This window comes from Mustelus asterias, chromosome 7 (genome assembly GCF_964213995.1).
Source record: "Mustelus asterias chromosome 7, sMusAst1.hap1.1, whole genome shotgun sequence".
Classification (NCBI taxonomy): Eukaryota; Metazoa; Chordata; class Chondrichthyes; order Carcharhiniformes; family Triakidae; genus Mustelus; species Mustelus asterias.
In genome coordinates this window covers 46,443,633-46,471,181 of record NC_135807.1, presented here as the reverse complement: position 1 = coordinate 46,471,181, position 27,549 = coordinate 46,443,633, and the positions used below count along the sequence as shown (strand labels likewise).

At 43.3% G+C, this 27,549-nt stretch overlaps 1 protein-coding gene across 1 annotated transcript in view; it reads left to right on the top strand.

Moving 5' to 3' along the window:
• The window catches only part of necab1 (N-terminal EF-hand calcium binding protein 1), a 166,980-nt gene that overhangs the window by 61,031 nt on the left and 78,400 nt on the right, over positions 1-27,549 (top strand). The window contains exon 6 of the mRNA XM_078215487.1: positions 12,149-12,246. Coding sequence (XP_078071613.1) covers positions 12,149-12,246 — 98 coding nt within the window. The remainder of the gene's footprint in view (positions 1-12,148; positions 12,247-27,549) is intronic.

Sequence of the window (27,549 nt, the reverse complement as noted above, 5' to 3'; positions counted from 1 at the left end):
GGACTAACGTCTAGAAAGTCACCCCTTTCTTTCTTGATAAACAGACAATGTGCTTGAAGACATTCCAATGTTGCTTTTAAATTATTCAAGAGCTCTTATTCACTGGACCCTGTAATTAGAATATCATTCAGGTAGCATTGTACACCAGAGTGGCTACTTAAAATCAGATCCATTGATCTTTGGAATAGGGCTGGTGTGGAAGTTATTCCAAAAGGCAATCTTTTATAATGATAAAGATCTTTATGAGTAACGATCATAAGCAATGATTGAGATTCAGTGGCTATATTCATCTGTAAATGTACTTGTGAAAGATCAATCTTGCTGAATTTTTGCACACCTGATAACTTAGCAAACAAATTTTCAATTAAAGGAAGTGGATATTGATCAGCACACAATACTGGATTTATGGATGTTTCACAACAAACTGAACCATCTGGTTTCATGACAGTACAATGGATGTAGCCTAGTCACTCATTGTAACCAGCTCTAACACTCTAATTCTTCTTCGACCTTGAGACAAATTACATATGGTACCACTCTTGCTTTGAGACTGATTGACTGTTATCTTGAGTTTCACTTGGACTCTCTTCATTGAGCTATGTGTCTTTTTGAATACACTCCTGTTCTTCTTGTAAATACCCAGATTCTTCTTCTGAATATTGTTCTCACGGGAAGTTGATCAAGTCCAACAAACTTTTACAATGTGATCCACTTTTCCACAATTCTTGAATTGAGTATCCTTGCTCCAGCATTCACTTGCTAAATGACCCATTTGGCATAGCTGTGACTTGCTTGCTGCCATTTTGACTTCTTATGGACAGTTCCCAACTTGTGGATCTTGTTTCCTGCACCAAATTGTGAAGCCTCTTTAGTAGCCAGTTCCATTGACTTTGCGATTTCTGCTGCTGTCTTTAAAGTTCATTAATCGAGGGATTGAGTTTAGGAGTCGGGAGATAATGCTGCAGCTTTATAGGACCCTGGTTAGACCCCACTTGGAGTACTGCGCGTAGTTCTGGTCACCTCATTACAGGAAAGATGTTGAAGCCATTGAAAGGGTGCAGAGGAGATTTACAAGGATGTTGCCTGGATTGGGGGGCATGCCTTATGAGGATAGGTTGAGGGAGCTTGGTCTCTTCTCCCTGGAGAGACGAAGGATGAGAGGTGACCTGATAGAGGTTTACAAGATGTTGAGAGGTCTGGATAGGGTAGACTCTCAGAGGCTATTTCCAAGGGCTGAAATGGTTGCTACGAGAGGACACAGGTTTAAGGTGCTGGGGGGTAGGTACAGAGGAGATGTCAGGGGTAAGTTTTTCACTCAGAGGGTGGTGGGTGAGTGGAATCGGCTGACGTCGGTGGTGGTGGAGGCAAACTCGTTGGGGTCTTTTAAGAGACTTCTGGATGAGTACATGGGATTTAATGGGATTGAGGGCTATAGATAGGCCTAGAGGTGGGGATGTGATCGGCGCAACTTGTGGGCCGAAGGGCCTGTTTGTGCTGTGGCTTTCTATGTTCTATGTTCAGTAAGCAATCTTCTTTGGAGAGTATTATGATGACCACGGGGGATCATCAATAGATCTCCCCCTGGTCTTTGTGTAGTACAAGCTTCATTATTGAGCAAGTGGAGGCTCACCCAATGAGAAGTGGTCGGTGGGGGTTTTTAACCCGCTGCTTAACCTGGATCGGGGATGGAGGTCCCGAGGTGTAGACTGTCTGGCTGTCAACAACAGGCGTGGCCCTTCTCTTTGGTGTGCATTAAAGTGTGTTTGGTGACAGGAATCTGGCGTTTGGCTGAATTGCTACTGATAGTCTGTGGACTCCAAGATAAGGCTATCTCGAAGAATATCTTCCAATGGCTCATCAAACTCACAATTTGTGCCAGCCTTTGTACGATTGCCACAAACTGAGCGATGTTTTCACCCTTCCACTTGATTTCTACAGTGGAACCTGAACCGTTCCACAATGATCTGTGGCTTTGGAGAGTAATGCTCTTCAAGGATCTTTGTCAAGTCATCCTATGTTTTAGTTCCTGACTTTGCCGGATGAACCACGCACCTGAGCAAATTGAAGGTTTTACCTTCTATTGTACTGAGAGAAGCTGGTATGAGCAACTCGTTTTCAATTTTATTCACTTGTACAATATACTGAAACTGCTCTACATGATTCATTTTTTTCATTGAAAGGATCTATTGCACTTTATTGACCCACCATTTCTCTTGCGGTCACTTGCAACTTGAGACTGCTCGGTATATTTTTTTACTATCTTCCCAGTACTCCCCTTTTTGCCCTGGAGACGCTGAAGACCATTGACTTGATGTATTTTTTTCCAAACAGCAAAGCATCCCTTCTTTTTCAAAAATGCCAAATACAAATTTTCCATTAGATATTGACATAGCGCGTCAACCTGTTCAACACCAGGGAGATCATACTGCAAACTGTTGTCTTCCCAAAATGGAATCTAACCCTTCTCTGATCAGGAAAACCCCCTCTTTTAAAACCACACAGAGATCTTACACCTTTTTTCAACTGTATAGTGAGTCTCCTTGCAGTTTAGAGGAGTCTACCTGATTTTTTTTCCCGGTAAGAAACACAATATTTATTTTTCTTTACTTGGTCTTCCTTCACTGGCACATCAATCTTTAATCCAGTTACTGATTTTCCCCAGCCTTCTAATCTCCGAAGTATGAGGACCTTCAATGTTTTTTTTAAAACTTAGGATCTTTTCTTGTTCTCGTCGAAACTAAAATCCTTGATGTCCTAATATCCTAAAGATTTGTGGTTTGCACATGTGATGTTAAAGGGAGTAACAAAGGCATTGTCTCTGGAGTCTATCTCAGGGAGTTAGACTCCAGAGACAATGCATAAGACAGCAATGGCCATAGGACTCATACAGTGTTCCTGGACTCCCGTGAGGAGGATCAGTGGTGCAGAAGTAGGGAGGACCAGGCTCCATCAGCTCCACTGCAGCAAGCAGACCAGCTTTTGGCTAAGCACACAAAGGATACACAAGGGGCCTGGCAGCAGCCAGCTGTACCAATAGTATCAGCTGCTAAGAGTGTACTGGACATACCTCAACCACCTGCAGATGGTTGAACAATAATGTGAGCAAAGACCATGCCGGAAATCCGGGTGTTGTAAAATTGCAACAGGCGCACAAATGGGCACCATTCCCGCCAGCCACCGATTTTACAACATTTTCCCGCTGAAAAACGGGTGCAAAGAGGTCGTAAAATTCTGCCCTGTAGCTTTCAAGAAAAACCTTCACTGACTTAAACGGCATGCTACAGGAGGAGCTGTGACTGATGGGTCTTAGTGGACACTGTTGGAGGATACTACCCTTTCTGTACAGCTTTGAGGGGAATCTACATTGTTAAACTGGGCCATCTGGTGTCTCTTATTCCTCAACTCCTCACTTGAGCTACAAGCATTCCATGAGGTTTTCTCTCTCTGGGAATCTTGGATTCCACAATGTTTTGATTTGATTTGATTATTATTGTCACATGTATTTACTCCACTAGTCGCCCTGACACGAAGGGGCAATTTTTACCATGGCCAATCCACCTAACCTGCACAACTTTGAACTGTGGGAGGTAACTGGAGCACCTGGAGGAAACCCATGCAGACATGGAGAGAACATGCGAACTCCACACAGAGGCACCAGTGCTAACCACTGTGCCACCGTGCCACCCCGGCCTTTCTCAGCAACTCCATCTTGACATGGGCATGAACTGTTCTACTCTTTAGTGAAGCCCCCTGCTCAACTGTGCTCCATATGGGAGGATGACTGATATCTTAATGATGAAACTGAGCCCTTGCTCTGACAATGTAAAGGGGAACCACAGGCCTCAGTTTGCTCAGTTTGTTTGGTGCTGCTGTATACTGAGAGCAAAACCTGTCACCTGGGTGTCTCTTGTCATTCTGCTTTCCAGATTTTATCAGCTTGTCCACTCTTTCATGACACTAAACCAACGTCCTCCTGGTCACCCCTGTACAGCTGACCTTCATATCCACCTCCATCCAGGCCCCATTGGTATTTCGGAATTTCTTATGCTGCATTTCTAACCTCTCAGCAGGTACCTTAGTTAAAACCTCAAGAGAGGAATCAGAGAAACCTGGGACTGCTTGTGAATGTCTGTATGTGCTGATGCTGGCCCTCTGCGAACCCACTGATGTCATCCCCTCAGCGAATGGCAAGACCAGTCATCGCTGCTTTTTCAAAGAGCCCTTGATTTCCATTTCCCATCTCCAGGCCACTCCTGATGCCACTAATTGGGTATCAAACTCACCTCGGGGTTAATTAGGCCCTTTGTATTTTAGAATTGCTTCACATCACATCACTGACTGCGATTGAAAATCGAGCCCAATATTTCAGATTGATGACATTTTGCCAAAATTCTGATAATTCTCTCTCCACAGATGCTGTCTGACTGGCTGAGCATTTCCAACATTTTCTATGACAATTCATGGAGGTCTACTCCTTATTTTGCCCAAAGCTTGTTGTAGAATGGTCCCCCTCAAGCTATCTGACCAATTATCTCTCTCTAATGAAGACTATGGCTAATGAGGACTATGGCTAATTACTATAATTACCACAATTTTTACTTCAAACTTCCAACATTCACCGTATTTTTCTTTTCCTCCACAAAAATATGGTTGATACTTAGCTGAAATGACCTAGCAATCCTTTCAGTCATAAAGAACGTGGCTCGCAGCCACTTACTCAAAGGCAACTAGTGATGGGTATAATAACAGAGATGCCCACATCCTGTGAGTGAATAAAAAAGGAGTTAACAGCAGAGGGAAGAGACAAAGTCTGACAAATGCTCATCGTCTTCAAACAATAACTTTGTTTCTCCACACACAGATACCGCCTGACTTCCAGGGTATTTCCAGCATTTTATACTTTTATCTCAGATTTCCACCATTTTCAACATTTTGCTCTCACCTGTTTTTTTAAAAATTCATTTGTGAGACATAAGTGTCATTGGCTGGCCAGCATTTATTGCCCATCCCTAGTTGCCCTTGTCCAGAGGGCAGTTAAAAGTCAACCACATTACTGTGGCTCTGGAGTCACATGTAGGCCAGACCAGTTAAAGACAGCAGGTTTCCTTTCCTAAAGGACATTAGTGAACCAGATGGGTTTTTCCGACAATCAACAATGCTTTCATGGTCATCAGTGGATTCTTAATTCCAGGTACTTTTTTTTATTGAATTCAAGTTCCACCATCTGCGGAATTCGAACCCTGCTCCCCAGAACATTAGTTGAGTTTCTGGATTAATAGTCTAGTGATAAAAACACTAGGCCATCTCCCCCCCACTAAATAATCTGTGTAAGCTGCCAATGCCACTTACACTTCCACAGGCAGCTTGTCTGACAGATGAGTTGGATTTTGGCTGCCTGCCTTGATGGTGTGAAAACATTGGGAGGGGACCCAATCACAGCTGACAGCATCTGTTGGAAATACCCTTGGCTTCCTGGCATGAATTTAAACAAAGTTTGGGTGGCTACTAGTTTGTTGGATAAATGCCAGATGAAGCTGAGCAGAGCTGGCTCAAGACTATTTACCAAGGGAACATATATGCATAGTTACGAGGCCCAACTATTTACAGGGATCTCCCCAATCTCAGCTGAGCAAATTATGCATTGGCGTCTTTGAGGCATCCTTGATTGGAAGACATTGGTCCCAAAACTGAGTCTTGTTGCATTCTACGCGCAAAAATGTTGACCTCACATTTAAAATCTTCACTTGTAAAACTGCAGGATTCACTTAACCTTCACTTCAAAAAGTATTTCACTGGCTGTAAAGCTCTATGAGATGTCCGATGGTCTTGAAAAGCAATATATAAATGCAAATCTCTCTTGCATTTTCATTGAGAAGCTGTCCTCGAAGGGAATGTATTTGGAGATGGTGTTTTTGTGTTATAGGCCTATGACTCATATTCCCTTTGAGTACTGTTCTTTGCTGTGAATGTGGTGATGGTAAATTTACATTACATCTCGTGCTACGGTTTTTTAAAAGTCTAGCACTTTCATTTTTACTTAAAATTTCATGAACGAGTCTTGGAAACTTACTTTGCTTCTCCTTTTACTGTTGTCCCCGGTGGAATGTTCCTTGTTCACAAACTTGTGCAGCACCTCCTCTTCCAAAAGAAAGAGCTTTCCACTTCCCATATTTAATCTGTCTTCTGTGCATGAGAATAACAACGTGTACTAGGTTATGCCAAATTACGTATTTTTTTAGTTCCCTACGTTACAATCGCACTTCAGAATTACTTCATTGATTGTAAAGTGTTTTGGGATATCCAGATGCTGAGAAAGAATAGGTTCTTTATAAATTTTATTCTTAGTAAGTGTAAGATTGAGACTGCCGAATACATTTTGGTTGGAATATTTACAATAGTCAAAATGAAGTCATCCTATTGGTCTGGGCTGTATTAAACTACAAGTTTCAGAAAAGATACATTAATGTACTTTCCCACTGCCCCAACCAGGATCAGAGAAAGGACACTCAACAGCATTGAACTGAAAAACAAAATATTACAAAATAATTGACAATTAAAATAACATTGACAGCACACAGATGGTTGGATCTTCTTTCATTGTCCAATGATTTTCTCTCCTGCTGTTAAGGATCATGGTATAAATTTGGTCTTTTCAATCACTGAACTGAATGTAAGGAACAATTTGCATTCATAAATTTGGCTAAAAATTCCCAACATTTTGCTAAGGATGGGATTTTCCATGCAATCTGCAGCGGTGGAAGCAGGCCGCCATTGGCCAGTGTTAGGATCTTCTGCTCCCGTTATTGTCATTGGGTTTGCCAATTCAACGGGGAAACTGTGGTGTGTGTGTGTCGTTGGTGGGACTGGAGGATCCTGCCAATGTGAATAGATGGAAAATTCTGGTCTAAGTGTCAATTTCAGTGTGAAAACCGATGTAAATCCTGCCGGCTCCAATGGTGTGATCCGGACTGCAATGTTTAGGCATTTCTGAAAAAGAAAATTCCCCACATGAAAAATGCTGTGCCTGTGGTGTGAACTGTCTGATTCGCCAGCCCCGGGAGTTATCTGAGCCGTTCTATCAAGAGGCGCTGCATTTAAACAGTGCCACAGCACTTGCTCACAGTCACGCCAGGACGATGGCAGCAAAGTAGCTAGTTCCCTGCTCCACAGAGGGGGCCCCACCTGTTTGCTTGATGCCGTAATGGAGCAAAGGGGAAGCATCTATCCTGAGGCTGGCAGGAGGCTCTCCAGCACAATCACGAACCCCACCTGGAAGGCAGTGGCAGTACTGGTGAGGGCCAGCACATGCCACAAAAAGATGGGGGTGCAATGCAGCAAAAAGATGAACCACTTACTCCATTCTGCCAGGGTAAGTGCTCCCTGTATCCTCTCTGCATTCCCCCTTTTGTCACCTCTCAGAATCTAACCTCGACCCAACATGCTGCCACCTAGCAGCGACTCAGTACTCAAACTCCCACAAGCTTTCTCACACACATCGGATACCAGAGCTGAACTCTCAGGCAAGGAGCAGGAGTGAGCCTGTGCTGAGAGCGAGGTGGGCCTGCAAGAGAAAAATGAGGAGCCACTGCATCTTCATCCAGATGACCAGTTTCATGGGATCTGTGTATTCCAAACCCTTGACCTGGCCATGTATTAATACCATGCTCCTTCCCTTGCAGAAACATCACCTGGCCAGCCTGGCCTGTCCACCCGCAGGGTCCTATCACCTACCCTCAACACAACCTCAGAGGAGATGTCAGGGAGGACATTGAAGATGCATCATGGCTATCACCCACACTATGCACCATTGCAGAGACACACACCTTGGTAGGCAATGATAGCAGGCTGACCTCTGAGTCACAATCTGGTGAGCACCACATTGCTTCCGATGATGGAGGCAGGAATGTACCATGGATCGGATAGTCAGAGATCTGTTGGATCCCAGGACTCAGCTGAGCCCCAGCCAGATGTCGTACCTCTGGACATGCACGTCCCTCTGCTGCTTGAGATGCAAGGGCAGAGCTGGGAAAACTGAGAAGGGTGTCACCAATACATCTGCAACTGCAAGGCCGAATGGAAGAGACCCAAAGCTTTCTGTCACAGGAGATGGTGTCGACAATGCATGGCACCCAGGCTAACACTACAAGGGTGCCGTCCACAATGGAAAGCCTGGGGCATGAGGTCAGGTCCATGAGGGCAGAGCTCTGAAGCACGGCTCAGTCCCTGAGGAACTTGGCTGTGGGCTTCAAACTGCCAGGTGCAGACAATGGTGGGCCTCCAGGACTGGCAGTGCCAGATGACAGTGAGGCTTCTGGAGTTCACTCCAGCTGCCCCACCATCCCATGGATTAACCCAGGGGTCCACGAGCACCCAGAGGGAGGGGGATCCACTGGAGCATATCCTGGGGCCTTCAACCCAGGAGACCCTGAGTGCCCAGCCAATCTGAATCCCCCATTCCTGAGACTGGTACAACTCAGGCACAGCAGGCAAAACAGGGTGATGCAACATCACCAGTGCCACCCAAAAGTAGGTCTCGCCCCTCCATAGAAGGCCCGCCAAGGGCATCTCAGGCAATAGGGCATGGAAGGCAGCAGGCTGATGCAAATCCTGGGGACACACCTAGACATAGTGGGAGGGTTTGGAAGGCTAAAGAATTGTAGGGCACAGCGTGGGCATGGGTGAAGCTAGGCATCTGTAGTTGGGGGTATTGTCATTTGTAAATTTTCCTGCATTGACCAGGCTGTAGGCACTCAATGACTTCCGAGCCCAGCACCCTGATGATTGAGATCTTGACCATCCCGATCACAGAGGGGTCATCCATGAAGCAGAAGACGATGTGGGTATCTCCAGCCCTCCTGCCCATGCAAAGCCTCCATCCTCAGGCTGCTCAGCAGGCTCTTCCTTGGCATCCTCAGGCATGTCCTCCTTATCTGAGGACATGTGCGACTCCTCAAAGTCATCTTCAGGAAGTTTTTGTGTTCCCTGCATGGCAGGTCCGACCTTTGGCCCTTGATCCTGCCCTGCGGCCCCCTGGTCTTGTTCTGCAGAGTTTCACCTCATAGCCACCACCTATTGCTACTGGAGTCTGTGCTCCTCCAGTGCTGTGATTAGTAAGATAGCCAGCTCCATCTGGCTCTATCCCGATATCACTCAGAATCCTGTCAGAGATGAGAGAGAGGAGAGTGAGAGGTTGTGTAGCAGCTACTGACCATCATTAACCTCCTGACCCATTGGCCTTCCTGCCCTGGGAGCAGCCATTCCCAGAGCATTACTGGCAGTGATCACACACTCACAGTTCTGGTACCCTCCCATCTCCAAAACTGGGGAGCCCCTCACAAAGGCCCTCACCCACTTAGACTCGTCTGTAGCCTTCAATCTGAGTTTCTCCTCCCTTAAGCTTTCCATCACTGGAGGTTCTTTCAGGAGGGGAGCGTGCTCCATCACCCAGACTGGACAAGGTCAACTGGATGGGCAAGTCCACCTTGGGGGAGGCACAATCGATCCTGAGTGGCAGACACTGGGGACCCGGCATGGGAACGACTCCCTAGCCTCTTGTGCCCATGTCACCAAGCTTAGAACCCTGAAGTCTGAGGCTTAATGCCATTCCTTGACTTTGAGACTGTGGGGAACTGATTTTACTAAGGGTTAACTCCTGATGGCCAATTGGTGTCACAAGCATGAGTGTCAGGAATATGCCAGGGTATAATTGCTTTCTCGTTCATGGAGAGACAGAGCAAATAGGCACCCTGCTTAGTCAGACTGATTAATTCAGAAACCTCACTGCTGTCATCCCTCTATACTTAAGCCTCCTGGATATCCCCCTCCCCCACCTCTCCCCGGGTGGGTACTGAGTTGCTTTCGCTTTCCAGCCCATCTAGCTTGGCTCCGTGGCTCTCAACACAGCCCACATTCCCCCAAAATCGTATGATCCACAGACACCCCGGTGCCAGACACCCCTGCCTCAGACTCCCATACACACACAGCACAGGCTGCAAGACTGCATACTTACATAGCAGTGAAAGTAGGCTTACACATCATAGACAGCAGACTCCCAACAGCGCTGATACCCAACCTTGAACCCCCCGCCACGAATAAAGCCCCGACAGCTGACCTCCCCTTTCTATCATCTCCTCAACTATCCTGCCACCCACACTTTCCCAATCCCCCCCATCCCCCCTTGGACTCCCCAGTGCTCAGTGGAGACAGTGATGCTCACCTCATTTCTCCCTCTCGGAGGTCATGGCACCTGGTTTCATTTTTAAAAAGCTACAGTGATTTCTGCTAGTGTAACATCATGGCCGGTGGGTGTTGAAATTCAATGAGGGCTGAAGATGCAACGTTAAGCCCGCTAATGCATTCAATTTCATGTTAATCAGGTTCATGCCCTTCCTGGGCGTGAAATTGATTGCATCATGGGGAGGTGGGGGGTGGTGGCTGGGAAGATGGTGTTCTGAAATCTCGCCAGCACAAATCTTGTTTTTGGCCTATCATGATCTTTTGTATTAATTTGTGGGACATGGGCGTTGCTGGCTGGCCATCGTTTTTTGTAAGAGTTTTAACAACATCAGGTTAAAGTCCAACAGGTTTATTTGGTAGCAATTTATTTGCTACCAAATAAACTTGTTGGACTTTAACCTGGTGTTGTTAAAACTCTGACTGTGTTTACCGCAGTCCAACGCCGGCATCTCCACATCATCATTTTTTGCCCATCCCTAGTTGTCCTTGGATGGCAGTTGAGATTCAACCACATTGCTGTGGCTCTGGAGTCACAGTGGTTGGCACAGCTGCCTCACAGCACCAGGGACCCGGGTTCGATTCCCAGGTTAGGTCATTGTACAGAGTTTGCACATTCTCCCCGTGTCTGCGGGAGTTTCCTTCGGGTGCTCCCATTTCCTCCCACAGTCTGAAAGACATGCTGGTTAGATGCATTGGCCAGACTAAATTCTCTCAGTGTACCCAAAACGGTACTAGGAGATTTTCACAGCAACTTCATTGCAATGTTAATGTAAGCCTACTTGTGACGCTAATAAATAAACTTTAACAAACATGTAGACTAAACCAGGTAAGGACGGCAGATTTCCTTCCCTAAAAGACATTAGTGAACGAGATGGGATTTTCTGACAATCAATTTATGGTTATCAGTAGTTTCTTAATTCCAGATATCTTTTATTAAATTCAAATTCCACCATCTGCTGTGGCAGGATTTGAACCATGGTCCTCAGAACATTAGCTGAGTTTCTGGATTAATAGTCTAGCGATAATACCACTCGGCCATTGCCTCCCTTATAGTTGATGGGATTTGCGCTTGGGGCTAATGGGCTGGCTAAGTCATGCCAATATAGTACTTTCCACTACCTCAGAAGCTCCTAAAGCACATCACAGCTAATTAATTTTTCTGAAATGTAGTTGCTGTTGTAATGTATAAATGTAATAGCAGTTAACAGGTCTAAATGGGTGCAATATTTAAAAATGCAGGCAATTGACCTACTCAGAACAAACAGTAGAAACTCGAAAATAGATAAGGGAAATAGAGATGTGAATAAATTATTGATAACAGCATTCTCCAGGATAAAGAAAGCTTTTTCGAATTTACCGTTAGGCAGGGCAAGAAGTGTCTTTTACTCAGGAATTAAATGAAGTTGTGTTGCGTTCACGGTTGAGAGAATTATATGTATTCCGTGGAAGCAATAGGTGGTTCAGACAAAAGCCTTTCCATGCTTTCTTATATTATTTTTGGAACAGCAGCACCTATACTAATGATACTGTCGTCAGATTGAAATTGTCTCCAATTTATCTGCCTCTGCTGAAAGTCGAGGATTGAAATATATTACATTCGGAAAGGCTATTCTTTATTTTACCACTTTTAGAAAAATAAAAGGTTACAGTTATGGCTGCTGAATCTCAAAAAAAATAAGAAATCAGATTGACACAACGCTGCCCTTTGATTTCATTTTCACACTTTTATATAAATAATTCAAAGAAACAACAGCAGCAGTTTATTTTGGGTTAGAAGTGTTTTGCTGTCTGTAAAGTAATTTACAATGGAAACATAACTGAGACAAATGGCTTTTGTCCACAGGTGAAGAGTGGAAAGATTGCAGTGCTGTCCTGGCTCACATCTAAGTGAAAACATTTGTATCTCTTTCAGAGTATTTTTCTCAACATTTAGGAGAATATGAGAATGTGCTGGCAGCACTGGAGGATTTGAATATCTCCATATTAAAGGCAATGGATAAAACAAAGAAAGTGAGTACAGTTGCATATTTTATGTTTTTTTAAATGGATTTTATGAAATAGGTAAAATAGACTTGTAAATGCAAAATCCTATGTCATACTTGGCCAGGGTGGCACTGTGGTACCAGAATTAAGATAATTTAGAATATTAATTATGTTACTAAGAAACATCAGACTTAGGAGCAGGAGTAGACCATTTAGCCCTTCAAGCCTTCTGGGCCATTCGATAAGATCATGATTAATCTGATTGTGGGCCTCAGATCCACTTTCCTGTTTGATCCCCATAATCCTTGACTCCTGTGTCTACCAAAAATCTACCTAACTCAGCCTTCACTGACCTTGCCTTCATTGATTGCTAGGGCAGAGAATGCCACAGAAAAATAGCCTTCAGAAAAAAAAATTCTCCCCATGTCCTCTTATTCTTAAACTGTGTCCCTTAGTTCTAGCCTCTCCCACAAGAGGAAACATCCTCTCAGTATCCACCCTGTCAAGTCCCTTCAGGATCTTACATGTTTCAATAAGATCACCTCTCATTCTTCTAAACTCTAAAGGATACAGGCTTAACCTGTTCAAACTTTCCTTGTAACATAAGCCCCTTCACTCCAGGAACTAGTCAAACAAACCTTTCCTGACATGCTATTAACACAATTATAGACTTTTTCAAATAAGGAAATCAGAACTGTACACAGTATCCCAGATGTGGTATCGCGCCAAGTCCCTGTACAACTGCAGTAAAACTTCTCTACTTTTATACTCCATTCGGCTTGCAATAAACAGCAAAATTTCATTTGCCTTCCTAATCACTTATGTTATCTGCATACTAAGTTTTGCAATTCATGTACTCGGACACCCTGATTATATATAATTTGTAACAATAATCAACAAGCTAAAAACTGAGGACAAATTGGACAAGGATCTGATTGCCTCCCAGCGAAGACTATCAATTTATGGAATTGCAAATTGCAGAATAAAGCAAACAAGTTGTCTGACTTGAAAAGTATTATCATCCTGGGTTACCATTGGCAAGGAGTTTAAATGGATCAACCATATAAACATTGGCCAGAGTTTTACCGTCCCATCCACCAGGGAAATCAAAGGGAGCAAGGGGTGGACAATGGGAAGGTCCGTTGAATTCGGGTGGGATTTTACTGTTTTGGGATTAGTGAGGCTGCAAAATTCCACCCATTGTGGCTACAAGAGCAGGTCAGATGGTTGGGAATTCTGTGGAAATTAGTTCATCTTCTGACTCCCCAAAGCTTTTCCACCATCTACCAGACATGTGAAAAGTGCGACGGAACATTTTTTACGTGTCTAGATGACATCAGCCCCAACAACACTCAAGGAGCTCAATACAATTGAGAAAAAGCAGCCCACTTGATTATCACCCCATCCACTACCTTAAACATACCCTCTCTCCACTATCAATGCAGTGGCAGCAGTGTGTACCATCTACAAGCAGCGTGTACCATCAAGATTCATTCAACAACAGCTCCCCATAACTTCTACTACCTATTATGGGCAAAGACAGCAGATGCATGGAAACACCTTCACTTGCAAATTTCCCTCCAAGTCACACACTATCCTAATTTGGAAATATATCATTGTTTCTATACGGTTACTGGGTCAAAATCCTAGAATTGTCTCCCTAGCAGAACAGTATGTATATCTGCACCACAGGGACTGCAGTGGTTCAAGAAGGCAGCTCATTACCTTCTCAAGGACAATAAGGGATGGGCAATAAAGGGTGGCTTAGCCAGCGATGCCCATATCCCGTAAATAAATAAAAGAAAATAAAAAGAGGTTCATAAGAGCTGAGGTGAGTCTTATTAGGGACAGAGGGAGTGGGATTTGCTTAGAGATGCAGAGCAAGGCTAGAATATTTAATGAATACTTAGTATTGCCGTTTACTAAGGTAGGGGACACTTCCATAATATCATTGGAAATGGAGATAGTAGAGATAATGAGGTAAAAATTGACAGGTAGGATGCACTGGATATGCGAGATATGTTTAGAATGTATGTCATTGGTCTGTATAGCTCACATCCTAGGTTGTGAAAGAAAGTGGGAGTGGAGAGGGTTGAAGGGCTTGTCATAATCTTCTAACCTTATATAGATAAAGGAGGAGGTGCCAGAGAATTAATCTTCTTCAGTTCTCTGTGATTATTCTGTGAATCACAAAAACGTGATATGATTTTTTTTACTGGGAGGACTAGAAGGCAGGCATCAAGTCGACCTCAGCCAGAATAGGAATTGAACTCTGTTGTTGTCAGTTTGATCCACATGTTAACAGTCCAGCCAACTGAGCTAACCAGTCCCGCTACCAAAGGATTGCAGAATGGCAAATGCGACTCTCTTATTTAAGGAGTTTAAGGACATTTCTAGTAACTAGAGGCAGATCAGTTCAACATTAATAGTGGGTGAGATTTTAAAAATGATAATCAAGGACAAAAAAACAGGCAGGGAAAGGTTTAAGTTAATTAAGAAAACTTTTTTAAAAGTTTGACCATGCTTGGTGAAGTAGCAGAAGGTTCATGAAGAGAAGATTGTGAATATTGTCTATATGGACTTTAAGAAAGCATTTAGTAGAGTACCACGTAAGAGACTGGTTAACAAAATTGAGGCTCGTTGAATAAGAACATCAGTGTCAACTTGGATAGAAAAACTGGCCTCACAACAGAAAAGAATGGATGGAATTCTCACATCTGGGGCTAAGTCCTATGGTGGGGATGGAACTGGGACGGTTTCCTACTACAGAGGTCAGCAGGAAATCACATCCTATCTTCTGGTCCTGGTCTCATTAATTATGTACCTGGGGGTTTAATGCCTTATTCTGTGATGGAGTGAGCATGATGGTGTGAGTATTTGGGTGCCATATTTAAAAGGTGCCCAACATCACTGACATACCACTGAAAAAAGAAAATGAATCTCCAGGAACACTGAGGCTGGAAGGTGGACCTCCTTGATTACACTGAACCTGGAAGGTCCACCTGTGGATGTTCCTCCCAGCCACTACTGTGCTGTTCTAGGGTCCAGGTTTTCTGGCAGTGTCCATCCCGAGGCAGATCCAGATGTATCACTCCAGCCTCCAGTGGGTTGCTGATCTACCACAGCAGGCAGCAGCGGAAGATCCTGAGGGAAATGCAAGCTGATGTAAAAGCAGTTTCAACCTGCTCCCCACACCCGTCCCCCCCTCCCAACGCCACCCATCCACCATTGAAAACACCGGCGAATTGTAGTGAATAGTTGTTTTTTCAGACAGGAGGGTGATAGAGATGTTCCCCAAGGGTCAGTGCCACTCCATTCTTTTTTGCTATAAATAAATGACTTGGAAATTGGAATAAAGAGTAAAATTTCAATATTTGTCAATGATACTCATCTTAGTGGTATGTGACAAACAGTGAGCATTCTACTGTAGCAAAACATAGATAAGCTAACAGAATGGGCAGACATTGGAAGATGGAATTTAATACTGAGAAGTGTGAGGTGATGCATTCTAGTAGAAGGAATAGAGAAACTCAATGGGTGGGATTCTCTGCCAGCGAGAATGGAGGATTTGGCACTCAGCTAAATCCCACCCAAAAATTCTTGACACCCACAAATGCGCCATCTTCAATATTGGAAGCATTGGGAACTCACCTGATGAAATTCCATTTTCTACTGACTTAATACAATTTTTTTCATATGAAAGATTATTCAGGTACGGTTTCTTTGAAGGACTGCATCTGTCATTAGCTTTAAACATGCATGCACCGCAGACTGGCTAATCTTACTGGTATGTTTATTGGGGTGATGTGCTGTGGGAAAAGCCTAGCGCTGTGCTAACATTCACTGCTCTGGGACAGAGCCATCACTGTTCTGAATGTTATCTGAAGGTTAATATGTGGTGGATAGTGCAAGATTGTGTGCTTACCATTAGTCCAGCTAAATTCCCAAAGTCTGTTGCCATAAAATCCCCTCAGGTGTTTATAACCTATTAGTGTCGTTAGTACAACGCTTTATAAAAGCAGAGTTTTACATAATTAGCCTTTCTGATTTCCATTTCCTCATTTGTATCTCAAATCCATTGGTTAATGAAGGTAGTGAGTCCAAAGTCACGCAACTGAACTTCAAGCTGACAGAAGATCTATAGTGAGCTTTAAATGTGCAGCAAGTGTAACAACATGCAAATTTAGTAGCAGTCATAGGGCGGGATTTTCCAACCGCGCTCGCTCTGAAACCGAAAAATCAGTGGCGGGCGGAACGGGAATATTCACCCCATAGATTCATAGGGCGTAATTCTCCCAGACAATTCCCAAGTCTTGTCCCCAGAGGGAAAAGCAGTGAGATTCCTGCGGGGTGGGTCGGTGTGATCCAGATCGCAATATTTGGAGCTTGGGGTGAATCCTGCTGTAAAAGGGATAAGCACAGTAAGAAGTCTCACAACACCAGGTTAAAGTCCAACAGGTTTGTTTGGTAGCAAATACCATAAGCTTTTAAGGAGCTGTGCTCCGAAAGCTTATGGTATTTGCTACCAAATAAACCTGTTGGACTTTAACCTGGTGTTGTGAGCCTTCTTACTGTGCTTACCCCAGTCCAACGCCGGCATCTCCACATCGTAAAAGGGATGTGCAGGATCTAAAGATGCCAGGAAGGCCGGCTCCTCAGAGATCAGGGCGCCATTTTTAAAGGGCACCCCGATCTCCAGACAACCTTATAGGCCCCCAACACATAGGCAAAGATCGTCTCCCCCATTCACTGGAATCAGGCACCCCACTCCCCTAATCACCACTACCAGTGGCTCCTCCCCCCAAGTTGGCGAAACCCTGCTACGGGGTTGCAAAAGGCCCTTCCTTTCAGGGTCCCCTCTTCATTCCCTGCTTCCCCCTCATTCCCTGCAGTGTCAATCTGGCAGTGCCAACCTGACAGTGTGCAGTGCCATGTTGGCACTGCCAGGTTGGCACTACCAGGTTGGCACTGCCAGAGTGCTGGGGCCATGTCCCTGACCACCTGGGGGCTCCAATGGCCTCTGAGATCCTGGCGTGGTAATCTCATTTGGTCTCCATTTGTGGAGACCAGTCGTGATTCCCACCGGCTTCATGTTGGGCCAGCAGATGGGTGAATTCCGGGAGCCAGGTGAATCCAGCTTAAAACAGAAAATGCCTGCTTAAATGAGGATTTAAATTTGTTAATCTAGTTCACACCCTCACTGGGCACCTCTCACGACATTCTCCAGCCATGATACGATTTGTGCCTGCTCGCATGGGGCCAGAGAATCACCCGCACAGTGTTTTACAGCACAGAAAGAGGCCCTTTGGCCCATCGCATCTGTGCTGGCCATCAAATACCAATTTATGGTAATCCCATTTTCCTGCACTTGGTCTGTAGCCTTGTATGCTATGGCATTTGAAATGCTCATTTAAATGCTTCTTAAATATAAGGGTTACTGCCTGTACCACCTTTTCAGGCAGTGAGTTGCAGATTCTCAGCACGCTCTGGGTTAAAATGTTTTTCCTCAAATCCCCTCTAAATCTCCTGCTTTTTGTTTTAAATCTATGGATGGTTGCACATAATATTCATAGGCATTGGGATTAGCGTTAAATTGAAGGGGGCTTTTTGTTTAGGTGCCCCCGGCAGCTGCCAGAAAGGGGCACAGGCTTCATTTCAATGTTGAGATGAGGAAAACAAGCCATCGTTTGCCCCAGGTGTCTAAATTATGGTTATTTTAAATATTTCCCCATTTCAAAACCTTATCAATGTGCTTTCTTAGCACAGTTTTTTTCCAAATAATAGCAGAAGGATCACTGCTTGGCCTCAACCTTAACTGTGAGCACACTATAAATAATGAAATGCAACACTAATGTCAAAATTAAAGCAAAATAAAAATTAATATCACTGTGCCGAGACTTCAATGGACAGAATTCAATGAACTGGCAAATTAGGTTTAGGCTGCTAAGGCATTAGATGTTCACTGGCCTTTCTTTTCTGAATTCTGCCAAAGGCTATTAACTTGCTCACAACCACGTAATAAAACAATAAAAGTCCAGGTCATCACCCAGCTTCACACAGCTTGTTATTGCGTTGGTTCAGGTGACAATTGGTGTGTCATCTTTTGAAGAGGCTGCTCAAGGTGTATGACTGTAGAATAAAGAGAGTGGGCATTTTGATCAAGCACAGTTCCTTTTTATTAGAAGATGAAAGCTTGTCAGATGACTCATGCTACCAAAGGGCCAAGCTCATAGCTGAAATTAGATTTTCTAAGAACAAGCCACTGGAGTTTAAAATACTCTTCTACCTTCTGTATAAAACTGCATGGTTGTGAAAGGTGGCTATTCAATCTATTACTGATTTTAATTGCATAGTTGGTGGAGTATAAAGATCTAAAGTTATATTTGTTGTAATTATATAAATTAAGGGAAATGTTGTTGTCTGTATAATGCAACAGAGATTGTGCTTTCTAAAGTTCACCGGCATCAGATTTTCAGGGCTGCCAACACCATAAATTTGGAAGTTAGAAAATAGTTTCACCCATGCTAAGGATGTTCAGTAAAAAATGAACAGCATTTTGATTTGCAAACTGTTTCTTCCCAGATATGTAAATACTGTAGAAATGGGAGAGATATTTGTTTCAATCAAACTGGTCTTTTTGATGCAAAATTCACATTGGGAGACAGATTGCAGGACTAAATTTTCTAAGCCTGATTGCATCCCAGCCCCATCCCCCTTCAGAAGTGCTCTGGCCGCACAATTGTCAGCTGCAATTTTTAAGTGCATGGATTGGCCATCTAAAATAGTCTTGAATACTTTAATCAAAGGCCTAACCTCTTCTTTGTGACCCCAGGGCCAATTGGCAGATACTGGATGGAGCATTAATGTGTGTAAATATTAATGATACGAAGCAGAATTTTGCAATCTACTGCCGATAAATACAGGATAGGAGTGACATTGCATTAAAATGAGAATGAGTTTCAGTGGTGGATGTTTAGATGGGGATGTGAGGAATTGCCTAGACAGAGGGATGGGTGCACTTGCAAGGTAAGTCAGTATGATGACGAAAGCGCTGGAGTTGGCTTGGGAGGGTAGTAAGGGGTATTGGGGTACAAGCACATCAGGATATACTTCAATGTGCTGCATCACTCACCTTTCCTGCCTTGATGAGGTTATTAAAACCCTCTGGCACTTTATTAAGAAGTGTAGCATCGCACTCCTACTCCTAAGTGCCTCAAAAATTTCCAGCCAAACCTCTGTGGCAGGCTTCTCCCTCCCATCGATAGGGAAGAGAGTCTTTTTGCAAGCATCAACTCTTGGTGACAACAGTGAAGTGAGATGCTGAACTGCAACATTGTGAATCCCGTGCTGCAGTTTTTTACCCTGTTGAAATGCCCAGACAACCTTTCAATTTTCATTCTAGCAGAATCCCTTTAAGTACTTCAGTTGCAATAGACTCATTTTCGATCATCATTGGCCAGTTGCCTCATTGTGCCAATTGATTGGTAACCTGGAAGTCAGGGGCTGATGCAGCAGCTGGGTTGAAAGCCACTGACCGGTGAACTGCTGAAACTTCCAGGTGCTACTGGGCTTGCTCCACTGCCTATGTATCAATCAGTTAAAATCTAGCCCAATATCTCTGAAATGTAGCCCTCTTTCTGACTCACAAACTCGCAGTTTCCATTTAACATCACAGGCAAATGCAATTTCAACGGTCTCAAGTTCTGTGGCGAATTAATTCTTGCGGTTTTCTCAAATATGACAATATAGAACATTTAGTCCTAAGCTTATTGGAAGATTGAAATTGCCCATGAGTGCTTCTATAACATTTTCCATTTAGAACTTCTATAAAGGCAATCTGTGCATCAGACACATAATTTACATATTTATTGGAATTGAAATACCTAGCAGTGACACGCCATAAATTATACCAAACCCTAAGTTCCAGCCAAACTGTTAATGTTCAGTGACAGAGTTTCATCTAGCACTGAGCTCTCAGGCTATTGATATTCTGTTTGACTTTTAGATATATTGTGTATACATTTGAAGGCACATTTGCAACTCCTTCTTGTTATAGTCGATGGGTATATAGTAATATTTTTGCTATAACAGGTATTAGCCTTTCTGATTTCCATTTCCTCATTTGTATCTCAAATCCATTGGTTAATGAAGGTACTGAGTCCAAAGTCACGCAACTGAACTTCAAGCTGACAGAAGATCTATAGTGAGCTTTAAATGTGCAGCAAGTGTAACAACATGCAAATTTAGTAGCAGAGTCATAGGGCGGGATTTTCCGACCACGCTCGCTCTGAAACCGAAAAATCAGAAATATCATAAGAAGTAAAAGTTAAATTCTAATTGTTATCTCATAATGATAAAGTAACATTATATGCATGGTGAGGTTATTCTCTGATGCAATACCTCAGCATCAAACTAACTTTAATATTGGAGAGAACGTTATCTTTTCTGTGGCATCAACAGCCCAATCGTATCCATACAGGATGGCCAAGGGTTTCTTCTGGAAATCTGCACCTTTTATCTATCCTTGTATCTTGCACTGAGGAAAAATTAGGTGAGGAGGCTAGAAGCTGAATGCTTGTCACTAAATCTGATTTCTGAAATTTACTCCACTCTACTCAACACAATTGTTCACTCACCTTTCCCTATCTAAGATGATGGAAAATGGGGACTTGGGACATCAAACTTTGAATTTTCACAATAACAGGGAGGGTCTCTGACTTCGCAAAAATGAAGGCATGCCCCTGATTTTGGAAGTCTAATCCTCAAATTCAGCACCCTCAGAGCAGGAGGTGGTGCAGGTTGTAGTATGTACATCCATGGTTTACGGAGGCAGCTGCACATGTAAAAGTGTAGCTGCCTTCAAACAGATCTAATTTTCATTATGGAATGTCCAAAACACAATGGCCTAATTTTTTATCCTTGAGGTGGTTAGCTGACCTCTTTTAAGGTAAGGTGGTAAGCTTGAGTCAGGAAAATGCCTGTCTTGGCCCAGGAGAAAGTGTCTGAAAAGAAGGCTTCTCTTGTGCCCTATCAGCCAAGCATCATTATTGGCTGATGGTCCAAACAACCATTACATTTGTTGATGTAGCTGTGTCCCAGATAAAACATTGTTTGATTGACAGCTCAGGCTCACTGATCTCTGCTGTCAATTTCATAATGTTGATTTAAACAAGTTAAATGGTTTCAAATGTTTGTGGTTTTTGTTACTGATACTTTAAAGGGTCTGGGTGATTGACATTTAATTTATAAGCCTGTGAAAGTGAAATGACTTTTTTCAACGTAGGAGTAAGTTCCAAATGAAGTACTTTATTTAAAAGCTTGCTTTTTACATATCCTATTGTCACTACAGGAATAATAAATTCTATGTAGTTGGTAGTAGATCAGTGGGAATGGAAGTGTCATTTCTTGGCACAGGGTTCATGAAGGGTATGAAAGTTGGGTGCAAGAGCAGAATGTGACATGGGTAGAAGAACAGAATGTGACATGGGAGGAATGAGGGGCCATGGGGGGTGTGGTTGGTGATGAAAGGGCAGAGTGTGGCATGGGGGCATGAGAGGCCAGGAAGAGTGAGTGGAAGGGTAGAGCTTGGAATAGGGATAACCATTTGAACATACCTTTTAAAAGACCCCTTCATGCAAACTAGGGTATACTGCTCCTCTGAGGGGCAATGAACCACAACTCTTTAAAAACCTGGTATGGCTCCATTAAAATTGCTGAGGGTTAGGACATGCCTATCTTCACAATGGAGCTTGGCAGGTCGGGAGTGCCAGATGATGTATTTTGGCAGGAACCAGCCAGTACCCTTTAAAGGGACTTGTGAAAGTCAGACAGGCCAGGAATGGGTTGGGAATCCCAGACCCGTGACCCACACATCTATTTTAAAGGAGTAATCCTAGCTCAGTGAAAATCCAGGAAAACTTGTGGGCTTTACATTTTACTGGAGAAGGCGTAAACTCACCAGAATATTTTGTAAAGCGAGGATGCCTTTTTGGAGAGGCAATGTATCTTTTGGGATAATTATGGGAAAGATAAAGTGCCCTTTGGGAGAGATCAAGTATCCTTTGGACTTGTTAAAAGTGGACAAAAATGTCTGTAAAATGTGGATGAACTCATTGGAACTGTCAAGCTGTCAAGGTATTTAAGTCTCCTGCACTTTAAATTTGAAAGTCTTCAGTGTAAAAAAAATGTTGTACCTGTTAATTCTCAGATACTTTCAACCAGTTTACTTACTCCAAGGTTTTACCCCGGTGCCCTTATTTGCAAGGTGGACAAAGGACAAACACAAGTAAAGGTTCAACAAGTTTATTAATAATAACACTATTAACCCTTAAATTACCCACATAAAACAAGAGGATACTCCAGATTCAAGTATACTACCCGTAAAGGTGGTTTGGTTAAACTGCAGGCCCGATTCTCTGAGTCCCTCTGGTCTGTCGTCACGAAGGTGAGTCTCGATGGCCGCTTCTTCCTTCCTTCCTTCTCTGGTCAGTCTTCCGAATGGTCACGGCCACCTCCCCTGTCGAGTCTTCGCTGCTGTGTGCCTCTGAGTGTGTCCCTTTATCCCCAGCCTGCTTGCCTTTCCAGAAACTTCTCTGGCTTCTGGCCAATGAGGTCCCAGGAGGGGGTTCCAATACCCAGTGGGTTTCTTGATGTCTGCCTGACAGGACACCAGGGTCCGCCCCCCAGGTGTCCATCTCCATGTTGTTGAACTTGTTATCAGGTAAGCTTTCTACAGGATCTCTTGGTGACAGAAAGTCTGGCCCGATCTGGGCTTCTAACAATAGACCGATGCATTTCAATGAGGTGCCATGATCTCCTGCTAAGTCTCAAGTAGAGTGTAACGACCTTTGATGGGTGGTTGATGGGTCAGGCCCAGACACATTTGTGTATTGTACAATTGGCCTGCCTGAGGTTTGACTGTGTTTGATTTCAAAATGCCCAATTCTTTAATTTAGGATATCCAATTTTATCAGCCTTAAAACTAGGCCCTGTTTATATCACCACAAAAAAGTACTTATCATTTCATCCTATCTGATTACATAAGTCTGAGTATCATTATTATAGGATTTGTGTTGCATTATTTATTTCACAATCTACCATCATTGTGGACTGTAAGTTCAGTTTGATTCATAGCTTCAATTAGTTTTATAATCTTTGATATGGGACCACAAATACACATGCTTGTTTTTGTAAGAGCCTGATTACATGAAGGAAATGCTTATTCTTATAGGGATCACTTGAAGGAAGTGCTTATTTTTTATAAGGGATTAAGTAGTTGAAGGAATTTAGTTGTAGTTCATGCATTTTTATTAATGAATTTTTCTAATATAGTGAAGTTAACAAGAGATACTTTGAACTTTATTTTATTTCATCGAAGCATGGCTCCTGAGGTCTGAACATCGTGGATACTGGGTGAGTTGGCATGGAGGCTGCAAAAGTAAAGAGTGACGGGTGGGAGTATAGATTGGCATGAGCTGGCACTAAGTTGGCATCAGGAGTATAATGGGTCAGTGAGGGGCATAGGTTCGCATGGAGGATATGATGGGCCATGGAACATGGTTGGGGGACATGGGGTGGCATGAGTTTGCATGGGTGGGACACGGGGAGTGTGTGGTAGGTGTGATGGATGTGGGCTAAAGGATTGTTTTTATTTTATTCTTTTACCAGTCGTGAAGTACTGATTCTGGCCTTTCACAGCCTGTCTCCACACCCAGTAGCCCCTGGGCTGCCTCCACACTGTTTCCAGAGATGGCAGGCCAGGCTCACACAAACACCCACCTCACAGATGTTTCCAGATTCTGTTCTCCCAACTCAGGAGTGAAAATCCAGGCCCAAATTATTTTCATGACTGTATAACAAAGCAATCCACTACAAGGGGTATCAGACAATTCGGAAGGATAGACAGGAAGGAAAAGGAGGTGGGGTAGCTCTGTTAATTAAGGATAACATCAGGGCAGTAGTGAGAGACGATATAGGCTCTAAGGATCAAAATGTGGAATCAATGTGGGTGGAGATAAGGAATAGTAAGGGGAAAAAGTCACTGGTGGGTGTAGTCTATAGGCTCTCAAATAATAACTTCAAGGTGGGGCGGGCTATAACCAAACAAATAACAGATGCATGTAAAAATGGAATAGCAATAATCACGGGGGATTTTAACCTCCATATTGACTAGTCAACTCAAGTCGGATGCGGTGGACTTGAGGAAGAGTGCTTAGAATGCTGTTGCGATAGTTTCCTCGAACAGTATGTTACATAACCTACGAGGGAGCAAGCTATCTTGGATCTGGTCCTGTGTAATGAGACGGGTAAAATTAATGATCTTGTGAGGGATCCTCTTGGAATGAGTGATCACAATATGGTTGAATTTCTACTACAGATGGAGGGTGAGAAAGTAGGGTCCCAAACCAATGTCCTCTGCTTGAACAAGGGGAATTACAATAGGATGAGGGCGGAGTTGGCTAATGTAGTCTGGGAACACAGACTAATTGGTGGGACAGTTGAGGAACAGTGGAGGATTTTTAAGGAGATTTTTCTCAGTACTCAGCAAAAATATATTCCAGTGAAAAAGAAGGAATGTAAGGAAAGGGATAACCAGCCATGGATAACTAAGGAAATAAAGGAGCGTATCAAACTAAAAACCAATGCACACAGAGTGGCCAAAATTAGTGGGGAGCTAGAAGATTGGGAAGGCTTTAAAAAACAACAAAGAACTACTAAGAAAGCAATCAAGAAAGGAAAGATAGATTATGAAAGTAAACTAGCACAAAATATAAAAACTGATAGTAAAAGTTTTTACAAATATATAAAACAGAAAAGAGTGGCTAAAGTAAGTGTTGGTCCCTTAGAAGATGAGAAGGGGGATTTAATAATAGGAAACGAGGAAATGGCCGAGTTTTTTGTGTCGGTCTTCACAGTGGAGGACACAAATAGCATACCAATAATTGATGGTCATGGGACTGTAGGGGGTGAGGACCTTAAAACGATCACGATTACTAAAGAGGTAGTGCTGGATAGGCTAATGGGACTAAAGGTAGACAAGTCCCCTGGTCTGGATGGAATGCATCCCAGGGTACTAAAAGAAACGGCAGAAGTAATAGCAAATGCATTAATTGTAATTTATCAAAATTCACTGGACTCTGGGGAAGTGCCAGCTGATTGGAAAACAGCTAATGTAACGCCTCTGTTTAAAAAAGGAGGTAGACAAAAGGCAGGTGACTACAGGCCGGTTAGCTTAACATCCGTAGTTGGGAAAATGCTGGAATCTATCATTAAGGAAAAAATAGCAGGACACCTGGAAAAGAATGGTTCAATCAAGCAGACGCAGCATGGATTCATGAAGGGAAAGTCATGTTTGACTAATTTACTGGAATTTTTTGAGGATATAACGAGTGCGGTTGACAGAGGGGAACCGGTGGATGTGGTGTATTTAGATTTCCAGAAGGCATTCAATAAGGTGCGTCACAAAAGGTTGCTGCATAAGATAAAGGTACACGGAGTTGGGGGTAAAGTGTTAGCGTGGATTGAGGATTGGCTATCTAACAGAAAGCAGAGAGTCGGAATAAATGGGTGCTTTTCCGGTTGGCAATCAGTGACTAGTGGCATGCCGCAGGGATTGGTGCTGGGGCCTCAACTATTTACCATATACATAGACGATCTGGAGGAGGGAACCAAGTGTAGGGTAACAAAGTTTGCGGATGACACAAAGATGAGTGGGAAAGCAAATTGCGTGGAGGACACAGAGAGTCTGCAGAGAGATTTGGATAGGCTAAGTGAGTGGGCAAGGATCTGACAGATGGAGTATAATGTTGGTAAGTGAGAGGTTATCCACTTTGGAAGGAATAATAATAAAATGGACTATTATTTAAACGGTGAAAAATTACAACATGCTACTGTGCAGAGGGACCTGGGGGTCCTTGTGCATGAATTACAAAAACTCAGTTTGCAGGTGCAGCAGGTAATCAAGAAGGCAAATGGAATGTTGGCCTTTATCACGAGAGGGATGGAGTATAAAAGCAGGGAGGTCATGCTGCAACTGTACAGGGTACTGGTGAGGCTGCACCTAGAGTAGTGTGTACAATTTTGGTCCCCTTATTTAAGAAAGGATATATTAACTTTGGAGGGGGTACAGAGAAGGTTCACCAGGTTGATTCCGGAGATGAGGGGGTTAGCTTATGAGGAGAGATTGAGTAGACTGGGCCTGTACTCATTGGAGTTTGGAAGGTTGAGGGGAGATCTTATAGAGACATATAAGACAATGAAGGGGCTAGACAGGGTAGAAGTGGCGAGGTTATTTCCACTTACAATGGAAACAAGAACTAGGGGGCATAGCCTCAAAATACGGGGGAGTCAATTTAGAACAGAGTTGAGGAGGAACTTCTTCTCCCAGAGGGTAGTGAATCTTTGGAATTCTCTGCCCAAAGAAGCAGTAGAGGCTACCTCATTAAATGTGTTTAAGTCACAGATCGATTTTTAACCATTAAGGGAATTAAGGGTTATGGGGAACGGGTGGGTAAGTGGAACTGAACCCACTATCAGATCAGCCATGATCTTATTGAATGGTGGAGCAGGCTTGAGGGGCTAGATGGCCTACTCCTATTTCTTATGTTATGTTCTTATGTTAAGATTGATACCATGGAGTTGGTAGAAAATACTATTGTAACTAATAGCAATGAAAGCAAAGGTCTCCTTTTGGTAACCTTTTCCTTTTCTATCCAATCTAATTGCTGGCTGGGTAGCTAAAAGGGGTTATTCAGAGACATCAAACTCTTGGTTATGCTACGCTTTTAGAAGGCTTCAGGTCCTTTTACGAGCCCAACTATGATTTTAGCATTCCATTAGTGCCCTACATGTCATCCAATAACATTTTTCTTCCTGCCAGTGACAGATTTTCTCTGCAAAGCTGAGATAATGTCCAGTGTCTTATAGACATTTCAATTGACTCAGACCCAGGATAATGAATAAAGTTCATGGCAAAGTTGGACCAGTCGGTGGAAACTCAACCAGACCTATTAATAGCAGGAGAAGAAAATCTCAGACATATCTCTTCATCCTTGATGTATTTTAGGGTTAAAAGAGAGTGTACAGCCATCAGAATCTCCTTTGCAAGAGTCATTTGGGAAAATGCCTTTGTCAGTTCTACAGCATCAAGATTTTAAATAGCCTGTGAGCAAACTATGAAGATGATTTAACTTTGAACTTTATCTTACACAAATGGTATACGGTAGAAAGAATTGAACTACCACCCTCTTAATGGAGCAAAGAAGGTTCTGTAAGCAAAATCTGACCATATCAGTTTCCTCTGGTAATTAATTGTCAGAAATAGAAACAGTG